General features: G+C 40.1%; 1 protein-coding gene across 8 annotated transcripts in view; it reads left to right on the top strand.

The window, feature by feature from the left end:
• The window catches only part of ppp1r13bb (protein phosphatase 1, regulatory subunit 13Bb), a 105,408-nt gene that overhangs the window by 64,693 nt on the left and 15,736 nt on the right, over window positions 1-24,979 (top strand). For 5 of the 8 annotated variants that reach the window (XM_048537612.2, XM_048537609.2, XM_048537610.2 and 2 more), the window contains 5 exons: window positions 6,062-6,236; window positions 13,722-13,918; window positions 14,546-14,710; window positions 16,083-16,284; window positions 23,388-23,492. In XM_048537612.2, coding sequence (XP_048393569.1) covers window positions 6,062-6,236; window positions 13,722-13,918; window positions 14,546-14,710; window positions 16,083-16,284; window positions 23,388-23,492 — 844 coding nt within the window. Of the gene's footprint in view, window positions 1-6,061; window positions 6,237-13,721; window positions 13,919-14,545; window positions 14,711-16,082; window positions 16,285-22,860; window positions 23,017-23,387; window positions 23,493-24,979 lie in introns of all 8 variants that reach the window. The other 3 variants (XM_059649128.1, XM_048537607.2, XM_048537608.2) reach the window with 3 other exon arrangements.

Raw genomic sequence — 24,979 nt, 5'->3', positions numbered from 1 at the left:
CTCCCTGTTCTACTTTATGGTTGCATTTCTTCACTGGCTGCTTTTGGTAAATATTTAACTTTTGTACCCATTTTTGTACTTGTCCTTTGGGTCTGATGGCCTCATTTTTAATCATCAGAACTTGTCTGTCCTTCATCCAACAAACTGGCCCTCATAGTTGTGCAATGTACATGAGAGATACCTGATTCCTCATTACTTTTTATAGCTCTTTAGAATCTGAAAATTTGTAATCTATTTCCAACAATGTTGAAGATTTCTTGCCTTTATTATGTATTGCCGAATTGCGTAAAGTGCAAAACATAAAATGTTTTATTTTCTTTACACTGTACCTTTATATCTGTGGCCACTACCTTGTTAAAATCCCTTGCTAAGGGCAGATTTCTGAGAGATTTAAACTGTGTCCTTTCATACTTCTGACAAATCTAAAATCTATCGCTTATCCCTTATGGTGTTATTGGGTTATTCATTGGATTTTCATCCCTTATTCATGTATTCTGTACAAAATTTTTTAATCTCTTGAACAGAGAGCTTTCATAGTTTTAACACAGTTAACTTTGTCTTCCAAGTTTCTGTTCTTCATGAGTATCATTTTAATTTTTTTGAATGGAGAGGTTGTATTACATTAAAGGAATATAATAATGTCGCAATTCGTAAATTTCAATTTTACTGATTTTCTAAACATAATTGTTTCATTGTTTTCTACAACCAGTTTCATCTGTGCTTTATACATTACATACTCATTCTGTTATAATAAAATGATTTATTCCAACTATTTTACAAGAAATAACTCTTTTTACAAGATTCTGGTGTTTTATCAGCCCAAACCTGAAACTAGTGGAGTTCTCCAAAGCTTTGACTTTGCCCCAATCCTTAGTATACAGTGTCTTGGTAGCATTGTAGTCAGTCCTATGCGGATACTGTAGACATGCATCTGCTGTGTGTAACAGCACAGTTGATAGATTCTGGGGCAAACATAATAATTAACACTGGCCTGAAATTCTTGTATCCAATAAAGCCTTATCTTGGTCCCATATTTCCATGATCTTCTTCCAAATCTTTAGTTTGTGTTTAGTTTTGGAATCCATTAACTGTTTGGGACAATTCATGACTTAGTGTTACTTTGAATCATGCCAAACATACGCATTTACTACCCCTTAGGCATTCCTGATGTGCATTCTCTTATTGCAAATCCTAAATTCTTGTCACTTCTCAGAATATTTAAAAAACATGTCTGTCCTCATTTCCACTAAAGTTCTTTTCTACTGTCTGCTGTGACAGCTCATTGACAATATTGTGCTCTCCATTTTTTGTCATATGCCAGATTGTCTCATGACACTGAGAACAGTGTTGAAAAGCAATCCTTTCCAAGAATTTTTTTTTTAGTGATTCCAATACTTGTTGAATCAGTTTATATTTCTGCAAATCTAACACTTGTCAAAAACGTTGTCTTTCCTCACTCGATAAATATGCACAATCTGCTAACCTAAGTACTGGCGCAGATTGAGGAATTTCCAGCTGAAATTTCTCCAGTCTTGCATATAACCCACTGAATTCCACGATGCATTCAAGGTCTTTAAAATGATTTTGGACACTTTTGAAGGAAACTAGCAGTGAATATTGCATTGTGGCAGGATAATAGCTACCAAGGTAAAAATAATGTGAAATCCTGACTGTTTGCAACCCAAGCGGATTTAGACATTAACTTTGTTCACATCACTGGTCACATATTTAGATGACAGTTATCAGTAGAATATAATCACGCTTATTAGCCGTTCATACCATTTCTAGGGTTTCAAGTTAATGACAGTTCTGGAAACAAAAAGTGCTGAAGATCACAGCAAATCAGGCAGCATCCTTGGAGAGAAAGCAAGCTAGCTTTTGAATCTAGATGACTATTCATCAGTGTTAAAGTGGTGAGGAGGGGGCAGCATTTGAGAAGTAGTAGGAGGGGGTGGTTGGAGTGCTGGGGGAGAAAGGATGTTCTTAATTCAAATTAAGTGATCACAATGTGAGAATAGCAGAACGATGGTGTGCCTAACTGCCAGACTGGAAAGAACAGACAGACAGTTCCAGTGGGGTGGGGAAATTGGGAGATAGGGTGACAGAGAATGTAACAAGCAAAGCTAAAAGACGGGGAAGGAATGGGTTCACAATTTGAAGATGTTGACAGAATATTGAGCCCAGAAAGTTGGAAACTGCCTCATTTGAAGATGAGATTTTGATCCTCCAATTTGCGCTGTAATTTGCTGGAGCATTGCAGCATGCCACGCACAGACAAATGGGCATGTGAGCAAGTTGATGTGTTAAAATGACTGGCTGCAGGAAGCTTCGGGTCATGCCTTGAGCAAGGACCCAGAGGTGTTCTGCAAAACAGTCACCCAGTCTGCTTTTATTTTCTCCGGTGTAGAATAGGCTACATTGGGTGCAGCAAATATAATTTACGAGTTTGGAGGAGGTACAGGTGAAATCCTGCTTCACCTGGAAAGACTATGCCCTTGGATGGTGAGCAGGGAGGAGGTGAAAGAGCAGGTGTTGCATCTTCTGCGGTTCCATGGGAAGGTGCTGTGGGTGGTGTTGGTCGAAGAATGGACTCGGGTGTCCTGGAGGAAACAATCCCTGCAAAATGCAGATGAGGAAAGGAGGAGAAACGTGTGGTGGTGACATCCTGCTGGAGTTGTTTGAAATGACCATCATTCTTTGAATGCAGGGGAGGGTGGGGAGAAAAGTGAGAATCTGCCAGAAAGGGTGATAGTGACGGAATCCCTTGACAACTTAAAAACTGTTTAAGATGAGCACATAGCAAGCAAGCCTATGAGGGAAGTGCTGGAAAAAGGGATTGAAATCGATAGATGTTTGACTGGCACCTATGCAGTAGGTCAAAGGACCTCTTCTTATGCCGTAAAAAAAAATTGCTGTGACTCCACGGGTTTGTTCGAGTGAATCTGGGAAAGGAATTCTCAAAAGAGAATACTAGAGACCAAATTCAACCACAACAAAGGAACCGGAGGTTAAACCTGCTTTGAATCCAGGTGAGGTGAATAAGGTAGCTGAGAGATGTGAAAAAAGAAAGATAGCCCTGCTTCAAATAATGCAGCTAAATCCATAATGACATTTAAGAGACAAAGGAACTACTCAAACACACTTGCTGGAGAAGGATGTAGTCTTCCCTCCAAAGATCACAGTGAAAGGCAAAATGTTAATAAATTGGATTAAGTGGAACATACGTCCTGCTTTTGTTGCACAAGATGCGGCTAGAGTGTGACTTCTATCTGCAGCAGTGGTATAGTAAGAGTTATTACGAAATTACCCGTGATTGATATTGACTTATTTCTGAATAATTATTTGGCAAGAATAGTAGTTATAACCTGGTGTATAACCAAACGATGTTAAAGAGACACAGGTACAGGAGCCTGTTCCAACTACGTTTCCGTCCTGCAGTAATCGGAGATTTGAATAACACAAACCGATGTTACAGTAGTGGAACTTTTTTTCAAGGAAAAGCTGATTCAAAAGAACAGTATAGCTAACAAAACAGTATGGTGAGCATATTTTAATTATTTGAGGCTTAGAAAACGATTTCAAAGATAAGCAAATTAATACAGGCAGCTCATACTGAAAGTGAGACTGAAGGAGTCCCATCGTGTTATTTAAAAGCGGAGTTCTGATGAGGTGAAAATATCCTCATCCACCTGCAGATGAGGAATGGAGTACTATCCAAATGTTGTAGGGAGGTATTGCAAGAAGCAGACATGTAATCCTATTGGTGCTACATGTAGGAATACAGAAAATTTGAGCATTGATTAACAGAAATTTTACCTAGGAAAGAGTGAATAAGGATGGTGTGAGTTCTACAAAACATGTTAGGGAGTGAAAGAGCCTTAATATCTACACTAGTTATGACTTGATTCTTAAGTCTTGTTCGGGTAGTTCTAAAACTAAATAGTGTCATTCTGTGTTGCCACAGCAAATTTCTATAGCTTTTGACGTCAGTGGTACGTGTCAGTACCCCTTTTATAAATCAATCCTATAAAGAAATGAAGTACTGTCAACCCAGCCAGTATAATTTTCCAATTGAGGAATTGGCTGTAAATCTGTTTTTGTTACTGCATTTTCTGTTACTTTTGTCCTTAGTAGCATTCAGTCAGGCACATTTTCATCTTGGTAGTACCATTGGGATTTTATACACACTTTACTGTCTTTGACTGTGACTGCTTGTTGTAAAGTGCACCATAATTACCAGCACATGCTTCTCAATTAAGCCATGCTGCAAATTATCTACCGTGGTTTTTAGACAGAGCCATTAGATAATGGTACAAAATATTTGCTGTAACTGATACTGAACTGTAAAAGTAAGTGAGGGACAGCCTTTATCTTTGGCCTTCACTGAGTTGGGTAATACCAGGTGAGGTGACATGGCGTTATTATTGTCCAGCTCAACGTTACTGACTAGTGAAAGGGGATTAAAAATAAAGTTCCTTGGCCCTGAAGTTGTCAGTAGTTCTACTAACTTTATACCCTGGCATGATAAGTTTTCAGATCATTAAAGGAACTTAGTCAGCTTTTTAGCTAAAATCTGGGTCCTGCAACAAAATGTTCACCACTAATCCTGACAAGTTCCCAAATTAGCAAAATCAATTCAAAACAGAGTATCGACAGTAATATCCCAGCAGAAACAACTTGCTGTAAGTTAACCAGTTAGAACTTTTGAAAATCCTGAATTAAGAATTGTAGATTCATGTTATTGGCGTTTAAGTTTGTGAAGATTTAAGTATGAGACTGCAACCTTTTTGTATATGCTAATAACTTCATTATAAGAATAAATTCTGGACTCACGGCCATATTGAGAAGTGTGTGATAACGAAACATAGTTATAACAATTCCACTTAAAGTTATGTACAATTTTTAAATCTATCTTGAGTGAATTGAGTATTCAAAGAAGGACGTGATATAGATTATACTCAATCTAGAATAATTGTCTTTGTCTGAAACTTTAAGGGAAGTTTGGTTTCCAACTTGACTCTAGGGTCCCATAAAGTGGTTTATTTTTGTCTCCCTGGGTGAATGTGTTGGCTGTTTTTTAAAAAAAAACTTCTGGGTCTACAGCGATTAGAAACAAGCTGCTGTTGTGCTTAATTCAAATCTTTTGGCAACAGTGTTCTTGAGGATCATCATAGTCCTTTCTTGCGAGAGATCTATTTTCGAGTAAACAAACTCGCAAGTGCAAGTTTAGGAATGGTAGTAAGACCATCTCATACCACCTCCCTCTGTCTGCAATACTGAAAACTTGCCTTCAGCAAAATTTCATGTTCTCATGCTGCTTAGTTTCTGCTTTAAACTTCATGCCTTAATTGCTCGCTTGATTTTGGAATTTTCTTTTACAAAATTATCTGGTGACTCTTGTACTTGTGTAGGTGGTTGTGAAAACATAAAAGCTAACATAGACGTGTAGTCACGTGCTCAAAGTGTAAGTTTAAATAAACAGAATATCCACTTAATTTTACATTTTCATACTTCACTCATCTGTGAACCATTTTGCACTGTGATTTGCTGGATTTTGGAAACAAGAAGCAAGAATACCAAACTGGATTTGCAAGGGAAATGTAAGCATGTTTGCCATTCAAGAGAGTAGAACTCTGTAGAAAAATTTTGTTCTTGCCCACCATCACTCTTGATCTGTCATAAATCTGAAACAAGACATTGTTCCACAAGTCAATCTATCATAATACTTAATCTTCACTTTTGGAAACCTTGTATCTCTGATGAAGCACAGCAAATGGACTGAACATCCAGGCTCCAAATGGAGGTATAAATAGTGCTAGAAATATTCATTAATCTAGCAACATCTTCAGTGTTTCTCTTTAAATAAGTACTGCCAAACTTGCTTGATATTTCTAGCATTTCTTCTTTTTATTTCAGATTTCCAGTATCCACAGTATTCTGCTGTTTGTTTAAATACTCAGATGTTGATTTACCCCCTAATGTAGTGTGCATATTTGTGTTGCAAGATTTTAATTTGATAAAGCAAAATTAGTGATCACCTTCTTTCTTTTTCCCACCAAAGGAGCAGCGTTTACGTTATCTGAAACAACAAGAGAGACGTCAACAGCAGTCTATTTCGGAAAGTGAAAAATTACAAAAACTGAAAGAACGTATGGAAAGTCAGGAGGCAAAGCTGAAGAGGATACGAGCTATGCGAGGACAGGTGGACTACAGCAAAATTATCAATGGCAATCTTTGTGAGTATTCATTTCAAATGTATTTTGATTTTCAAGCACTAGCAATGTGGTTGACTCTCAGTTGCACTCTGGACAATTAGGATGGACAATGAATGCTGGCCTATTCAGCAATGCCCACGTGCTGTGAATGAATTTTTTTAAAAAGTTAAGACCTATCAGTAACAATAGTTACTTCAATTTGTAGTGGAACAGGACATGGACAATATCCCATGCAATACGCGTTGATTATATCTGTGATAACTCTATGGAAGAGTTCTCCATTTGTTCCTTTTCCCTGTGCCATTTATTCTCATTTTTCAAATATTTATCCACTTTGCTTTCTAGAGGAAATTGTGAATACTGCTCCACTTTGTTTCTGGCTGTGCATTTCACATCCTAACAAGTTTCTGCATTTTGATTTGAAAAGCACTTAACTTCCGTCTTCATTCGATAATTGACAAAATTCAATTTATGATCTCTCAAGAGTAACTTCTGACCGAGAGAGTTGTTTTATCTCATATTTACCTTGGCAAAACTCAGCTTTATAAACAAAACATTTTGAGTCCAGTGACCCGTTGAAACTTTCTCTCTATGGATGCTGCCTGCTGCCAGATCTGTTGTTTTTCCAGCACTGTTTTTGTTCTAGATGTCTAGCATCTGCAGTTCTTTGTATCTATTTTTAAACATCTGTATCAGACCTTTCTTTTTGTGTAAAATACAATTTCCCTGGTGTAATCTTTAAAACTGTTGTCTCTTTTTAGCATCTTCTCAATGAGCTTAACCCTGTCTGAAGTGAAATTCCTAGAACTGAACACAGTATTCTAAATGTAATCCAATCAGTGCTTTGATGCAGCTGCACCTGGATGATACTGTGTAGTTTTGGGCTCCTTACCTGAGGAAAGATACACCTGCCATAGATAGAGTTCAGCAAAGATACATCAGATTGATTCCAGTGGTACTGGAATTGTCCACTGAGGAGGTATGATGGAGACTGAACCTATATTCACTGGAGTTTAGAAGAAAAAGAGGGCCTGTCACTAAGCCAGAGAAAATTCTTTATAATGCTTTAGTGGGTATATACAGAAGGTATGTTTCCCTCAGCTGCAGTTCTGCAACCAGAGAACACAGTCTTGGAATAAGGGCAAGTCCTTGAGGGCTGAGAATCTCTTTCAGAGGATTGTGAACTTTTGGAATTCTCTACCCCGAAGGAGTCTGGATGTTCAGTCGATAAATAGGTTCAGAACATAGAGCTATAAATGTGAAAAATCTCAAAGGTTATAGGGATAGTGCAGGAAAATAATGTTGAGAAGGAAGATCAGGCTCAAGGAGTTGAAGTGCCACCTTTTATATTGTATATTTTCTAAGATCCTTTGTAAGGCTCAGCATTACGACAGTTTTCATTTTGCATCCATTTGCTACAATTTAAATGTCTTTGTTCATTGTTGCAGCCATTGTTTTCCTATTTTAACAATTTTTGTTCTTGAAGCTGTAGTCTTCTGCTCCTCTTTTTTTTAAGTTTTGCCATTTATTTTGAATTTCCCTCCTCATTCTTTATATCAAAATATATGGTCTTGTGTAGCTCTACATTAAATTTCACCAAACATCTATTGGAACCCTAATCTTTTTGGCGGTTGTCTGGAGATTTTTATGCAAAGTATGAATTGCATTCCTTTTGTTGAAACACTCTCTCTTGTTTCCTCAAGCTGTCAAATTTTCAGATGTGACGTAGATTTTACAAATTAAGGGACTTTTTACAAATTGAGACTCTAGTGTCTCTCTCAATTCCCTTCCCATGCTAAACTTGGGCACTGTTTAGAAGGATGTGGGTGATACAAAACTTGGTAAGATAGTGGCATACCTATAGAAAGCACAGACAGATGAATACAATAGGGAGACGTGGACAAAGTAATTTAATATGGTTCTGTATGTAGTGAATTTTGGGAGGAATGTTATGAAGGTGGTGAGTACAGGAGCCAAGGGACCAAGGTTTATTATGATCTTGAATGAGACCAGCTTTTTATTAAAAGAACAAAGCCACAAAGTTCCACAGTTTATAAAAAAGAATTTTACTGTAGTAAAATCAAAAAATGTGAATTATTTTGTGAAGTAATCAGTTTTGTTAAGGATAATGAAAATGTGTTGCATATATTTGCTTAAATTCCAAATGAAGCAGAAGACTCAATTTTCCTCTCCCCTCCCCCACACCCCTCCCAACCCTCAGTTACATGCTGATCAAAATTCGGATGTTTAACAGCTTGATCTGGGTATGTTAATAACTTGTATTTGGAATAAGATTTCTTCAGCCTTTTGTATATATCCATCCGGGCTGTCCTTTCAAATCTCCAGCAAGTGTTCTAAAGTTGTGCACCTCCCAGACCCACCCCCCACACCCTGGCACTTTTCTCATTCTAATGTTCTGTATTTAAAGAGTTTTATAGACAAAATCTATCTCTCTCCCTCTCTCTGTCTCTCTCCTGTCTTTCTCTTTCAGCCTGGATATGCCAAAAATGCACGTCACTGTTACAGTTCTTACGTTGACAAGTTCTAGCCTTTGTTTTTGTTAATACCCAGAATTTCAGCTGAATTCTGCTAAACAAGATGTTCCCTTCAACTTATTCTAAACTCCCAAGCTAAGCTGCTTGAACCAAGAACTCGCCCCTCTACTTGTTGACCCTTTTTTTTGTTTTATATTGTTCATCTCCCAGGCAACCTGATCACATGAACTATTTGGGAGAGCTCAGCGATTTTTGCTAGCACTTAGTCCCTTGTCCTTAAAGGAACCATTACTCCATATAAAATTGGATTTCTTACCCCAAAAGCATATAGGGCCCTTACAGGATGCAGATTCACAGATTTGTACAGGTGGCAGGGTAGTTTGCTGCAGTGGTAGGAAAGCACATCAAATTCTTTGTAAATACAGCCATCCACCACAAAAGTAAGTCATGCTGAAACCTTTACAAATCTCTGGTTAGGTCTCAGCTAGAACATTATTTTCAGCTATGATTGCCCCACGTTTTAGGAATGAAAGTTGATCCAAACTGTGCTCCAGCCAAGATATTTGATGAATCTGAATCCTTCCCCACCACCCCCATACTATTTTTCTAACTAGGCATTAAACCTATCTTACTATTTGTATATTCACTAGCACATAGCACGTGGAGGCATTCTGACTTCACCACTCTTAAAGTCTTACTTTACCTGCTATCTCGTAACTCATTTACAGCTTTTGAACCAGAACCTCTGACCATTCACCTTCCCTCAGCAAAACATTATTGCACAAACTCTCTTCTATTCTTTATCCTAACATCCAGGTCATTAGAAGCCATTTAGAACTTGTGGGCAAACAAAAGCACCCACCTATACCAGTGATAATGGGAACTGCAGATGCTGGAGAATCCAAGATAATAAAATGTGAGGCTGGATGAACACAGCAGGCCCAGCAGCATCTCAGGAGCACAAAAGCTGACGTTTCAGGCCTAGACCCTTCATCGGAGAGGGGGGATGGGGTGAGGGTTCTGGAATAAATAGGGAGAGAGGTAGAGGCGGACCGAAGATGGAGAGAAAAGAAGATAGGCGGAGAGGAGAGTATAGGTAGGGAGGGGATAGATCAGTCCAGGGGAGATGGACAGGTCAAGGAGGTGGGATGAGGTTAGTAGGTAGGAGATGGAGGGGCGGCTTGGGGTGGGAGGAAGGGATGGGTGAGAGGAAGAACAGGTTAGGGAGGCAGAGACAGGCTGGCCTGGTTTTGGGATGCAGTGGGTGGAGGGGAAGAGCTGGGCTGGTTGTGTGGTGCAGTGGGGGGAGGGGACGAACTGGGCTGGTTTTGGGAACACTGTGGGGGAAGGGGAGATTTTGAAGCTGGTGAAGTCCACATTGATACCATTGGGCTGCAGGGTTCCCAAGCGGAATATGAGTTGCTGTTCTTGCAACCTTCGGGTGGCATCATTGTGGCACTGCAGGAGGCCCATGATGGACATGCCATGTAAAGAATGGGAGGGAGAGTGGAAATGGTTCGCGACTGGGAGGTGCAGTTGTTTATTGCGAACCGACTGGAGGTGTTCTGCAAAGCGGTCCCCAAGCCTCTGCTTGGTTTCCCAAATGTAGAGGAAGCCACACCAGGTACAATGGATACAGTATACCACATTGGCAGATGTGCAGGTGAACCTCTGCTTAATATGAAAAGTCATCTTGGGGCCTGGGATAGGGGTGAGGGAGGAGGTGTGGGGGCAAGTGTAGCATTTCCTGCGGTTGCAGGGGAAGGTGCCGGGTGTGGTGGGGTTGGAGGGCAGTGTGGAGCGAACAAGGGAGTCACGGAGAGAGTGGTCTCTCCGGAAAGCAGACTAAGGTGGGGATGGAAAAATGTCTTGGGTGGTGGGGTCGGATTGTAGATGGCGGAAGTGTCGGAGGATGATGCGTTGTATCCGGAGGTTGGTGGGGTGGTGTGTGAGAATGAGGGAGATCCTCTTTGGGCGGTTGTGGCGGGGGCGGGGTGTGAGGGATGTGTTGCGGAAAATGCGGGAGATGCGGTCAAGGGCGTTCTCGACCACTGTGGGGGGGGGGGGGGGGGAGTTGCGGTCCTTGAAGAACTTGGACATCTGGGATGTGCGGGAGTGGAATGCCTCATCATGGGAGCAGATGCGGCGGAGGCGGAGGAATTGGGAATAGGGAATGGAAGTTCGGCATGAGGGTGGGTGGGAGGAGGTGTATTCCAGGTAGCTGTTGGAGTCGGTGGGCTTGAAATGGACATCAGTTTCTAGCTGGTTGCCTGAGATGGAGACTGAGGTGTCCAGGAAGGTGAGGGATGTGCTGGAGATGGCCCAGGTGAACTGAAGGTTGGGGTGGAAGGTGGTGTTGAAGTGGATGAACTGTTCGTGCTCCTCTGGGGAACAAGAGGCGGCGCAGATAATGTAACGGAGGAAGATATGGGGTTTGGGGCCTCTGTAGGTGCGGAAGTGGGGCTGTTTCATGTAACCTACAAAGAGGCAGGCATAGCTGGGGCCCATGCGGGTGCCCAGGGCCACCACCTTTGTAGGAAGTGGGAGGAATCGAAAGAGAAGTTGTTGAGGGTGAGGACGAGTTCGGCTAGCCGGATGAGTGTGTCGGTGGAGGGGTCTGGTCGGGCCTGCGGGACAGGAAGAAGCAGAGGGCCTTGAGGCCATCTGCATGCGGAATACAGGTGTATAGGGACTGGATGTCCATGGTGAAAATGAGGTGTTGGGGGCCAGGGAATTTGAAGTTCTGGAGGAGGTGGAGGGTGTGGGTGGTGTCACGGACGTAGGTCGGGCACTTCCTACAGACAAAGGGGGTGGCCATGGGCCCCAGCAATGCCTGCCTCTTTGTAGGTTACATGGAACAGTTCCTCTTCCGCACCTACACAGGCCCCAAACTCCACCTCTTCCTCCGTTACATTGATGACTGTATCGGCACTGCCTCTTGCTCTCCAGAGGAGCTCGAACAGTTCATCCACTTCACCAACACCTTCCACCCCAACCTTCGGTTCACCTGGGCCATCTCCAACACATCCCTCACCTTCCTGGACCTCTCAGTCTCCATCTCAGGCAACCAGCTTGTAACTGATGTCCATTTCAAGCCCACCAACTCCCACAGCTACCTAGAATACACCTCCTCCCACCCACCGTCCTGCAAAACTTCCATTCCCTATTCCCAATTCCTCCTCCTATTTTCTCTGTCTTTGTGGATGGGCACATGAAGTTTTGTCAGGTACATTTATGAATGATGTTGTACAATTGACCATCTTATTTGAGATGGAGACTCCATGAACAATGTCAGCCTCCGTTTGATAGAACCCAACATTACTGCAAAAGAAATTGCTGAAGCATTTGCAATGATGTTAGTGTGTGAAGTGGTTCATCTACCTTAATCTATTCCTGAGATTCTCACCAACACTGAATCCAGCCTTTTGTCAACTTGATTCCCTTTATGATATCAAGAAATGACCAGTGGGCTAGATACCTGATAAAGAACAGTGGTCCCCCAAAGCAGCATGGCTGCATTGTTGCAAGATGTGCTCCAGAATCATCTGCATCTCTAGCCATGCTATTCCAACATAACTAGAACACTGACTTCTACTTAACAACAAAAATTATATATCCTAACCATTAAAGGCAGCACAAATCCAGTCTTGATAATTACTGCTCTGTCAGCTACTCTGAATTATCAACAACTACAGTTGAGGCCATTGACAGCGCTATCAAACAGCATTTACACAGAACTAGCCTGGTCACTAGTACTCACTTTGGGTTTCACAGAGACCACACCTCATTGCGACTTTCTTTTATGATCCGCACTTAAACGTAATGTCACAATTCGAGTTGTTCGTTGTGCAGTGCTTGAATCCATTCTCAAATGTTCGCGTGATGAAGCAGTCTCTGCCCACATGTAGCAAACCATGGCCAGGTTGCAGATTTAGCCTTGTAAATAGAAGTAACAAATGAGTCCTACGTCCACTATGCAGTGGAGTTTTGAGCAAGGGAGAATCTAATCATCTCCTCTTGAAATTCACTGGCATTATCATCGTCAAAGCTTCCACATCTGAAGAGTCATTGTTGACCAGAAACACACCTGGACCAGCTGCACCCTCTGACGTTGAGCACAAATCAGAAGTTAATTATAATATGACAATGACTTGTCTAATTGCTGAAAAGAAATTTTTACAATGTAGAAGACACTGGAGTGAGGTGGAATACTTTCAATTTGCCTGGATGTGTAAATCTCCAACAATACTCAAGGCTAAACAAAAGGACAAAACAGCCTGCTTGATCACCAACCACCCTAAGTATTTACTCCTTCCATTATCAGGGATTATTATGTGTGCAACCAATGAAAATGCATTGCAGCCAGTTGCCAAAGCTATGTCAAAACTCAAACCTGTGAATCTCCAAAGACATGGGCAGCAGACCCTTGAGAGCACTACCATTCTGAGTTCTCCTGAAAGTCTCACATTGAAATGACCAGAAAACATGCCATCGCTTCATTGCTGAATCAAAAGTCTGAAACTCTCTTTTCTGACAGCATTTTGGGATCACCTTCACCAGATGGCCCACATTCATTCACTACCGATTTCTCACGGGCAGTTGGAGAGGAACAGTAAATATTGACCATACAAGTGATACCATTCTTTATGACTTCCCCTGTTTTTAAGGTTCTTCATTCTGTCTTTGAGGAATCTCTTAGCTTGTCACAAGTGACACATGCCCTCAAATTCAGGAACCTTCAGGTCAATAAAAAGACCGGGGAGATGGTTTCTTGCATCTTATCGCATTGCATCCAAGAGCTCCTACAACCTAATGGTACTACGTACAGATTCTAGCTATTTTCCAGCACATTAACTTTAAATTAGAATATTGTCTTTCTATTTTCGTCAACTTTGGAATTTATTTTCTGCAAATGGGTTCTAAAATTGAAATAAGTATAACACATTTTATCAGCTAACAAATTCGGAGGTTGCTTTTTTTTTATTATTCTTTCCCATTTTTCTTCTCATAGCAACTGAAATCGAACACATCAATAATATGTTCCATGAGAAACAACGTGAGTTGCAGTCTGCTGTATTGAAAGTTGATCAGTTAACGCAGCAACTTGACGATTTGAGGAAAGGAAAAACAAACGGATTGCAGTCTTTTAATGGACAAGTGCCAGGACCTGCTGCAGTTGAATTAAAGAAGCTTTACCAAGAGCTGCAGGTAAATCATGTGAGATGAACCGTAGGCGTAGTACCCATTTTCATGATAATGTATCTAGAACCAAGGAAAAAAAATTTAGTTCCTATAAAGGGGATCATAAATCTTGACACAAATCTTCTTTGCCATGCCACAGTTGAATCCCAGAAGTATAAATCTGCATTTAGCTTGATGTTTTTGAAGATGGTTGTCTTCATTTGATTGAAGATGTTCTTTATAGAAGCATAAGATTGTCAGATTTTTTTTAATAATGCTATTTCATTGTACTTCCATGTACTTATTTTGCACAGTGGTTAAGAAGGCAAACAAACGAAATCAGACTATCAAGTGGCTGCTTCACATAAGCCAGGCACTAGGCAGACCAATTGCTTCAAAAAAAATTCATTCTGGCAACCAGCCTCACCAATCTGGCAGCATCAATTTGGGATTGGCACTAGCTGCACAACACCAACGTGCTGGGAGCCAGCACCATTAGCATAGGTCTCACACAACAGAAAAGCAGCAATGGAGAAGTTTGATACTCCCTAACTTTCCCTGGCCGGCTAAAGAAACTTGAGAGCTTGAGGATGAATAGATAAACAGATTATGATATCTAACATTTTCACACTATGGATTTACTGACCCTTTTAGCTTCGCAACAAGCTTAATCAAGAACAAAATACAAAACTTCAACATCAAAAAGAATTGCTGAACAAGCGTAATGTGGAAGTGACGATGATGGACAAAAGAATCAGTGAACTTCGTGAACGTTTGTGGAAGAAGAAATCTGATGCACGTCAAAAGGAAAACATCCCTGTATGATGTCGATTTCTGTATTTATATCTTAAGATTTTGTTTGTAATTAAACAAAGGCGCAGTTCTGTAATGAAAAGCTTGAGTTCTGAATTGCTTTAATTTGTGTTTACAATTCCCTTGCAAACAGATTTTTTTAAACATGTAGCATGGACTCTTGTTTGCTCAGATTTTACTAATTTTTGTCGTGTTAATGAGTAAATGATGATGCTGTGCCATTCGTTGCATTTTCTGTTTTCCTGAGTTATTGAGCAACAGCTGTGATTAAGTTACTGTTTAATGACCTTCGTTAACATCCATATAATTAGAAGTTATTAATCTGTTGTCCATTATTAGCTTCATAGTTTCAAAGCGTCACACCACTTGTAAATCCAGGGGACTAAAAACATAAGCCACTATCTTTTTAAGTTGTTGTGCTAATTGGGTGGCACATATTCACTAGTCATTTTCAAGCCAATCAAAAGGTGGGAAAATCAGCAAGCAGCAACTACAAAACCAACCAAAACCATTTTTTTCTCCCAAACCTACATTGTTTACAAATTAGCAACTGCATAATACCTCGCAATCAGATTACTCAATATTTATTTGCACCTAACTTGTGAAATTGCATTGCTTTCTCAATTAACTGTAACATGATATAATTAATGTAGGGATGACACAGTGTGGAGCTGGAGGAACACAGCAGGCCAGAAAGCATCAGAGAAGCAAGAAAGTTGACGTTTCGCATCAGGACCCTTCTTCATTTCTGAAGAAGGGTCCCGACCCAAAACGTCAACTTTCCTGCTCCTCTGATGCTGCCTGGCCTGCTCTGTTCCTCCAGCTGTATACTGCATTATCTCTGGCTCTAGCATCTGCAGTTCTTCCCATCTCTGAGATAATTAATGCAGGATATGTTTCCTAGCTGTATGCCTCTATGACTCTATATTTGCAAACTAAAATACTGGAATTTACAGCAGAAACGTAAAAGTGTTGAGTACATGTAGACAGTGGGGAAAATTCCTGGTTTGGCTGCGTAGGTCATGTTCTTTCTGACGGCAGCTGCTGCCATTAGCGTCTACTAGCCAGCAGTCAATCTTTGGCATGCTACCTCCTTTCTCTGTGCCCTAACCTCTGAAGTTGTTTTCAACTTTTTTGTCTTGAGTCCTGTTGGACGAGCAAAAGTCCCAGTTCCCCAATACCTCCTTTGTAGCCTACTACAGTGGCATAACCCTCCAACTGCATGTAATAGGAAATTAGCTTGGTTATCCTGATTATAATTGCTAATTTTGTCAAGATAAAATTATAAAATGCAAATTTATTGCAGTGAAACAGTTGACCTTTCCTTCAAATTTGATACTGATGTTTGTATTAAACAAACCTGTGTTTTTTCCTCCAGCAGCTGAATCGAATTAATGGCTCGCCAACAATGCCAGCACACTCTAACACCTCTGGTCGTGTGGCTGCCGTGGGACCCTACATCCAAGTTTCTACTGCAACTAGATCAGAAAGTAACCAATCATCACCAAGCGAGATCTTGAAACCTCAGTCGCTGACCATATCTAGCAACGGTGGCTATGTGATGACTAAAGCAAAATCTGGTAAGCAGTGGAGTGAGTTGCTTTTTCTACAAGAAAAGCTATGGTCCTGTTCTGAGAGGTAGTAATATGAATAACAAAGAGTGAAAGCCTTGGCAGTAGACTTAACCCACATATCAGTATTGTAGTGGTAATGTCTGTCTACAAGTAATTCAGAGTTTGAGGTTAATGATCTCGGGTTTTGGGTTTCAATCTCAACATAATAGGCAGTAAAATTTGAATTCAATACAGTCTAGAATTAGATGCTAGTCTAATGGTGATCACGTAACCATTGTCAATTGTCGTTTTTTTAAAAATCACTATTATCCCTGCGAGAAGGGCATCTGTCTTTGCCTGGTCTAGCCGACGTATGACTCCACATCCACAGGAATATGGTTGACTTTTAACTGCCCTCTGAAATGGTCTAGAGAGTAATAGATTCAAAGACAACAAGGGGTGAGCCAAATGTCAGTCTTGCTAGAAATGCCTAAATCCCATACAAGGGTGAAGAAAAATGTCATGATTGAACCAATTGTATATGCGGTCCATGGTAAAACAATCTCGATTCCAAATAGATGTACAATATAAGTACTTTTGTCTGTATCTTTGCCAGTTAAAGCAATATTTACTTGGATGGCCCTCCTCCTTCTATTCCCAAGGTAATATAGAATATTCTGTTTGCAACTATTCGCAACTTTTTGTATGAGTGAGTCTGTAAATAAGCAAACTGTTCCTTGGTTTCTGAGTTCTGATTTTGGATAACAAAAGGTGTGAATCAAGTTATTATTTTCTCTTCTTTCTATGCTTATGTTATAATTTCCCTGTTCTCGGTTTTTATACTTCAATCCCCTTCGTCCAAAAATCTAGCATTCTTGAGCTTGGATATATTCAGACAGTTTGACAATTTGAGAAGCAGTTGGTTGAGGTGTAGCATTTTTTCCAACAGTCACATTCATGCTTGCAGATTGGTGCCCCTCAAGTTGTGTACAACAATTGCCTTTCTAATGGAGAGACGCCTTTCTCGACAATGACTAATTACTTTTGTATGTTGTAAAGATGGGTCACTTAGACTGAGCTGTTGCAGCAGGAAGATGTATTGATAGCAGATCAAGTTTAAATTAGCTGTTTACATTTTAAATTTAGGTATAGGAATCTATAATGCAGAATGATGGGCAAAAAAAAGTAACATTTTATCTTCAGGCAGTATCTGCAGACAAAATAGTTCACTTTCAGTTTTTTGTGCTGTGTTTAGAGCTATGAAAGCCACAAATGTGTTGGGTGTTCAGCACAGAAGTTAAACATTCTGTTGTTGGAATTTTACAATTTTATGCATTGTAAGAGAATCCCTAACTTTAGCTATTTAATAAAGAAACATTGAGTTCATGTTCCTGAATGAGAATGAAGAACACTTGAAGTACTCGGCAGGCCGGGCAGCTTCTGTTAACAAACATAAACAGTAATTGCTGGAGAAACTCAACAGGTCCAGCAGCAGCATTGGGGAGAAAACAGAGTTCGTGTGAATAATTGTGGTACTAGCACTGATTTCTGCAGAACTCCACTAGTCACTGGCTGCAATTCTGAAAAAGACCCCCTCTTATCCCCACTCTCTGCCTTTTGCCAGTACCTAGTCATCTATCTGTGTCAGTACCTTGTCCTTAACGCTATGGACTCATTTAGCAGCCTTATCTAAGACCTTCAGGAAATCCAGACAGATCACATCTACTTGCTGTCCTTTGTCTAACTTGCTCATTATAAGAATTCTAACGAATTTGTTAGCGGCTGCATCCCATTAACGAAACCATGCTGACTCAACCCTATTTTACCAAGAATTTCCAAGTACTCTGCAATCTGATCTTTAATAATGGGCTCTAAAATCTTAGCCGTGACCAAGGTCAGGCTAATCGACCTATAATTTCCCATCTGCTTCATTCCCATCTTAAACAGGGAGTGTGCATTTTCTACCACTCTGAGTCCCTTCTTGACTCCAGTGATTCCGGAAAGATCACCACTAATGCCTCCATAATCTCTTGAGCTGTCTCCTTCAGAGCTTTGATGTATGGTCCATCCAATCTGAGTGATTTATCCATCTACAGACCGTTCAGCTTCCCCAGCACCTTCTCCTTTGTGGTGGCCACTATATTCATCTCTGTACCCAACACTCTTGAAGTTCTGGTATGCTGCTGGTGTCTTCCACTGTGAAAACTGATGCCAAGTACCTATTCAGTGCCTGTACCTTTTCATAGTTTTCCATTACTACTTCTCCAGCCTCATTTTCCAGTGGTCTGATATTTACTCCTGCCCTTCTTACCTTTAAAAAAACCTTTAAAAATCTCTTGCAGTCTTCTTTTATATTACTAGCCAGCTTGCCCTTATATTTCATCTTCTCCCCACTTATTATTTAGTTGTCCTCTGCTGGTTTTCCAAGGCTTCCCACTAATTTTCACCACATCATGTGCTTTTTCTTTTGCTTTTATGCTGTCCCTGACTTCCCTTGCCATGGTTGCCTCATACTCCTCTTAGTGTGTTTCTCCTTCCTTGGGATGAATTTCTCCTGTGCTTCCTGAATTACCCTGGAAACTCTGACCATTGCTGCTGCACTGGCTCCCTTCTAATCAACTGTGGCCAGCTCCTCCCTCATGTTTTTGTAAGTAACCTATTCTTTAATTCATTTATGAGATTAGGACATTGCCTTCTGGGCTAACCAGCAAGTGTGTCAGCTGTGTGTAAACGGTCGCATGTAGGCGAGATTAAGTAAGGATGGCAGTTTCTTTCCCAAAAGGACATATGTGAACCAGATATTTTTTCCCATCGCCTCCCCTGACTCAATTGTAATACAGTTACATTTGATTCCAGATTGTCCCCCTCAAGCTGCAGGGTGAATTATATCATAGTGGTTACTGCTCCCTCAGAGTTCCTTCGCCTTAAGCTGATTCAAATCTGACTCATTACTCATCACCAAGTCCAGAATTGCCTATTCTTTAGTGAGCTCTGCCACAAGCTGTTCCAAAAACAATCTTGTAGACATTCCATGAATACCTTTTCTTGGGATCTACTACTGATCTGATTTCCTTAGTCCACCTTCATGTTGAAGACCCCATGATTACTGTAATAGCACCTTTCTTACATGCCTTTTCTATTGCTCCCAACAATCTTTTTCTTCTTTTGAACTTCCTGAACTCTACCCACACAGATTCTGCATCTTCTGACCCTATGCCACTTCTTGCTACAGATACAATTGCATTTGTTATCAACAAGGCAATTCCCCTACCCCTGTCTCTCACCCCTGCCCATCTGCCTGTCATTTTGACAGGATGCAAAACCTGGATATTTAGTTCCCAGTCCTGATGCCCCTGACAGACACCTCTGTGATGACTACAACAACATATCTGCCAATTTCAATCTGCGCTACAAGCCTATTTAGCTATTTTCATGTACTGCATGCATTTAAGTACAGCATGCTCAGTTCTGCATTGACTATGCCCTTTCTCATAGTTGCACCCCACCTGTTGTGCCTGAAATTAGATGCCTGACCCTTTGTGTGGAGGCTGAGGGAGAATCTGATTGAAGTGTTCAGAATTATGACGGGAAAAGACAGAATAGATCATGAGAATCTTTTCCCCATGGCAGATGTGTCTAAGACCAGTGGGCAAAAGCCTGAGGTGAGGAGTATATGATTTAGAGGAGACCTGAGAAACATTTTTTCACCCACAGGGTGATAACAATACAGAATGTGCTTCCTGGCCCGGTGGTAGGTGCTGTTGCAACTTTTAAGATGCATTGTAGCCTATGGACCAAGTGCTGATAAACAGAATTAGTTTGGTGTTTGTTGGTTAGCATGGATATAGCAGGCCAAAGTGCCTCTTTCTATGCTGTACAACTCTGCAACATACTTCTGTCCAGTTATTGTTCTGGAAACTTAATTCCCTTCTCGCACCCCCACAAACAGTTTAAAGTCCCTGTGACCACCTTATTTAACCTTTCTGTAGTATAGAACTTTGAACCTTTTGCTAATAAACAAAGTGTAACTTCCATGGTGAAAGTCTTACATCCATCAATCTTGTTATTCAAAGTCGACAGTTTTTTGAAACCATGCACTCTGAGCTAAATTAGTCATATTCATTTACAGGTTCCACTCCCTCAAATTGTGGGTGGCATGGGTGCTCAGTGTTAGCACTGGTGCCTCTTGCCACCACTGATTTTAGTTCACTTAAAGCCTTGGATTAATGTCTTTGTGGTGTTGGCATGTTCTCTTGTGTCTGCATGGGATTCCTCCCACAGTCTACAAATTTGAAAGCTAGGTGGATTAGCCATGGTAAATGCAGGTTACAGGATTAGGGTAGTGAGTTGGGATGCTTTTAGGTGGGGTTGGTGCTACTCATTGGGCTGAATGGCCTCTTTCTTCGGTGTAGGGACTGTAAACCCAGGAATCCAAAACCAGTGTTGTAAAAGCACGTAAGCTGATGTTTCGGGCCTAGACCCTTCATCAGAGAGATCTCTGATGAAGGGTCTAGGCCCAAAATGTCAGCTTACGTGCTCCTAAGATGCTGCTTGGCCTGCTGTGTTCATCCAGCTTCACACTTTGTTATCTTGTAAAAATAAGTTTTTTTTTTGGATTGATCTTTTCTCATTCTAAGCAGGTTGCACTGATGTTGGCAAGTGGAGGAGATATGAAAGAGTTACTAGAAGAATGATGAAGAGTGAGAAATGAACTTAATATCAGCAGTTATTATTTACCTCAAATTATTAACCTCAGATGCTTTGCATTCATATCAAGTGCTTGTCCTGTATTCCCTGTTCACGAGATGAAGGCATTCTGATCTGAATTAACACATTCCAATTTTTTTACCCTGCCAGATAGCTGTTCCAAAATAGAACATGGAACAGTACAGCGCAGAACTGGCCCTTCGGCCCTCGATGTTGCGCCGACCTGTGAACTAATCTAAGCCCCTTCCCCTACACTGTCCCATCATTATCCATATGCCTCTAATGTGGCTGAGTTAACTACATTGGCAGCCAGGGCGTTCTGGCACGGTTTGAGATTGCCAGATTTGAGAAAGTATATCTGTACATTAATGTGTTGCTTAATGTGTTGTTTTTGGTTACTAAAGTACACTTTGTACTGGATTCTTTTTAATTCATACTTTAAAAGCAATGACTGAAAATTGACTGCAAGGGCATCATTAAGAAGTTGAAGATAATATGAAGGTTGACACTTGTTGATTGTGAAAAAGAAAGCTGTAGACTGTGGGAATATAATAATAGATTGATCAGGTGGGTAAAGAAGTAGAAAATGAAATTCAATCCAAAGTCATGCCATCCATTTGAGGAGGGTAACCAGGCAAAAGAATAAAATGTATGTGTAGGATTTTGAAAAGTGCTGTGCATCAGTGGAACTTAGAAATACATGTCTTTATATCCCTGTAGAACAGGTGGATATGGTGGTTAAGACCCCATACTAAGATATACCCTATGCATCAAACAATATAAGGAAGTAAGAGCAGGATAAGGAGGCTATGTAAGCTCTGCAGAGAGCACTATTTAGAGCAAAGCTAGAACACTTTGTACAGCTCTGCTCACTTCTTTACAGGAAGGATGTGATCACAATGGAGAGGCTACAGCGGGGAATTAAGTGAACGCTGCCAGGAATGGAGAATTTTAGCTATTGAGAAAAGATTGGATAGGCTGGAATTGTTTTGTTTGTACAATGAGAACTGAGCAGAGATTTATTTGATGTGCATAAACTGTGAGAGATTTAAAGTAACTGGTGCAAAGGTTAGAGGAGAGTTGAGTAATTTTGTTTTTTTGAAAATCTGGTCTGGAAGTCACTACCTGAAAGAGCAATAAAGGCAGAAGAACTCTTAGTTAAACTTCAAAAAACACACGATTGTGCAATTGACAGCTGGAATATGTAATTAAATGAGACTTTTTATGGCAATCAATGAGCTGAATGGCATCCTTCTGAAACTTTTCTGTGTGGCTGCTTAATTTGAGAACAGAATGATACATCATCATTCACTTCCAAGATTTAAAGTAGAAGGCAATCCCAGCTAATGTTATGTTCTATTGTATGCATTCTGTGCAAAGTCAGTTTTACCAGTCACCATACAATTCTTGAGGCCACAGTACAGAATTGGTAATTTTGTTCAAGGGACTGAAAAGAGGAACTAATATAGAAAATGGAAAATAATACACAGGATTGACCTCTGGTACATTATTTGGGAAGAAAGTCAGAAGCTTTATTATTCTAAATAGTACTATATAAAATCTTCGAATTCTTGATGCTGACACAGTACTGAAGTAGGAAAGAGTTCATTTTTTTTAAACATTCAATCCCTTTACTGGAAGAATTTAAAAGTAGTCATGTTTTATAAAGTGTTGCCCAGCCAAGTATTTCAGTCTTCTTATAGTGTCTTCTAATGTTATACTTAAGATTTTACTAGTAATTATTCAGTTCATAAATTTATAACATCATAACTTGTGTTTGTAACTTCAGTATTTCAAACATTATCTCACCTTTTCTCTCTCATATTCAGTATATTCTCTTGTTTAATGCTTTACTGGGTCTTTCAGTGAGTCACTTTGCTTTGACTTCTTGGACAGAATCAGATGGCAGTTTGAAAAAGTCTCCAGGCATTTGGAAAGTTTCAGATTTAGACATCATAGTGGGTCTTGTTTTAATTTCTTCTGCTACCTGTAAAAAGTCTCCAGATCATAGTGTGATCCACTTGGCAACTTCTGTTCCTGACAACCTACATTGTGAGTCTATGGAACTGCTACTGACTTTACTTAAAGGACGTAATCTGTCACATAGTCTTTTGACTTGCACATGGTGATCTATTCTGTTTTCGCCTAGAAGTGACATTTGGAAATTACTTGGTTGTATTTAATAATTTGACATAATAGTCGTAATAAGTTTATTATGGATAAAGTAAACTTGTACAGCCACATGTAGATGCAAATAAACAATTATAGAGTTAAATGTAAATGCTTATGTACTAATTCAAAAAATACTGAATTAATACATCTTGTTTTAAAATGCATTTAATATTTGTGATAAAAGTACTTGAAATTTAAACAAATTAGTTCTACAGTTGTCCATTTTCTATTTTCTGTTCTGTTATGCATAGATGAACTTCTTAGACACAAGCTGACCTGCGTGATGTCTGGTTTGGATGTTGGTCTTGACTCTGGTTCATCCTTGCATTTAAAAAATTATGAAAGCAGATTCTTCGGTTGTATGTCTTTATACAATTCTGCTTTTCAGATTTCTGTAATTTGCTATAATTTTAACTACTGCGGTGCTTTAATAATGCTTCCATAACTAAAGCTAGTTCCCTGTTTGAGGATTTTTAATGTTGGTTATGCTCAGTCTTTCTAACTAATGCACATGTTTGTGCATGTGATTGTTGCATGAAGCTTCCTGTATGATTGGCTTTTAAAGTGCTATAAAAATTGGACCCAATTAACTCCTTGAAACCAGATTGTTCACAAAATGGTTATAATAGCTTACCATTGGTTATAGTTGTTTCATGCTGTAAAATGGTACAAATTCCTTTTAATGCACCTCTGAATACAGTGTGACAGTCATCTTACAAAGGACATGATCTTGTTTTTCATTAGTTAAGATGTGACACTAAATCATATTTTTGTTTAATTGCAATAGGTTCATTTGTGACTGTTGCAGACATGAGAGCCAAGATATATTGAGATATTCATTGCAGGATGATACTGGGTTAGAGAGTCATAGTGTCATGCAGCAAGGAAACAGACCCGTTAGCCTAACCAGTCCATGGCGTACATAATCCCAAACTGAACTAGTCCCACCTGCCTGCTCCAAACCTTTCCCAATCATGTATCTATCCAAATGTCTTTTTAATTTTGTAATTGTACCCACATACACCACTTCCTCAAGAAGTTCATCCCACACACAAATGACTCTGTAAAAGATTTGCGTCTCATGTCTTTTTTTAAATCTCTCTCCTTTCACTTTAAAACTGTGCCCAGTAGTCTTGAAATCCCCCATTCTAGGGAACTGCAACTACCATTAACTCTATTAATACCTTCATTATTTTATGAACTTGTTTGAGGTCACTTCTTAACCTCTTACACTCGAGTGAAAAATGTCCCAGTCTATCCAGCTTTTCTTTATAATTCAAACTTTCCATACCTGGGAACATCCTGGTAAATCTCTTCTGAACCCTTCCCAGCTTGATAATATTCTTCCTATAACTGGGCAACCAGACCTGGATGCAGTATTCCAGAAGAGTCCTCACCAATGTCCAGTACAACCTCAATAACTTCCCAACTCCTACACTCTCACAAAGAGCTGAGCAATGAAGGCAAGTGTTGCAGATGCCTCTTTAACCACCCTGTCAATTTGTTGACGCCTACTCAAAGATTTATATACCTGCAACCCTAGGTTCCTCTGTGCTGCAACACTACCCAAGGTCTTACCATCAATTGTATTAAACCCTACTCTTTTTGTTATACCAAAGTGCAAGACCTGACATTTATCCAGAATGAATTCCATCTGTCATTTTTCAGCCCATTGACACGTTTGATCAAGATCCCTTTGTAATCTTAGAAAACCTTCACAGTGTACTATTTTGGTGTCGTCTTCAAACTTACTAACCATGTCATCTATATTTTCATAAATCATTTGTATAAATGGCAAACAAAAGAGGACCCTGAACTAATCCCTGTGGAACAGCGCTGGCCA

The sequence above is a fragment of the Stegostoma tigrinum genome, chromosome 10, assembly GCF_030684315.1.
Source record: "Stegostoma tigrinum isolate sSteTig4 chromosome 10, sSteTig4.hap1, whole genome shotgun sequence".
Lineage (NCBI taxonomy): Eukaryota > Metazoa > Chordata > Chondrichthyes > Orectolobiformes > Stegostomatidae > Stegostoma > Stegostoma tigrinum.
The sequence above is the reverse complement of the archived record's forward strand: the minus strand, read 5'-3'. Positions and strand labels throughout refer to the sequence as shown.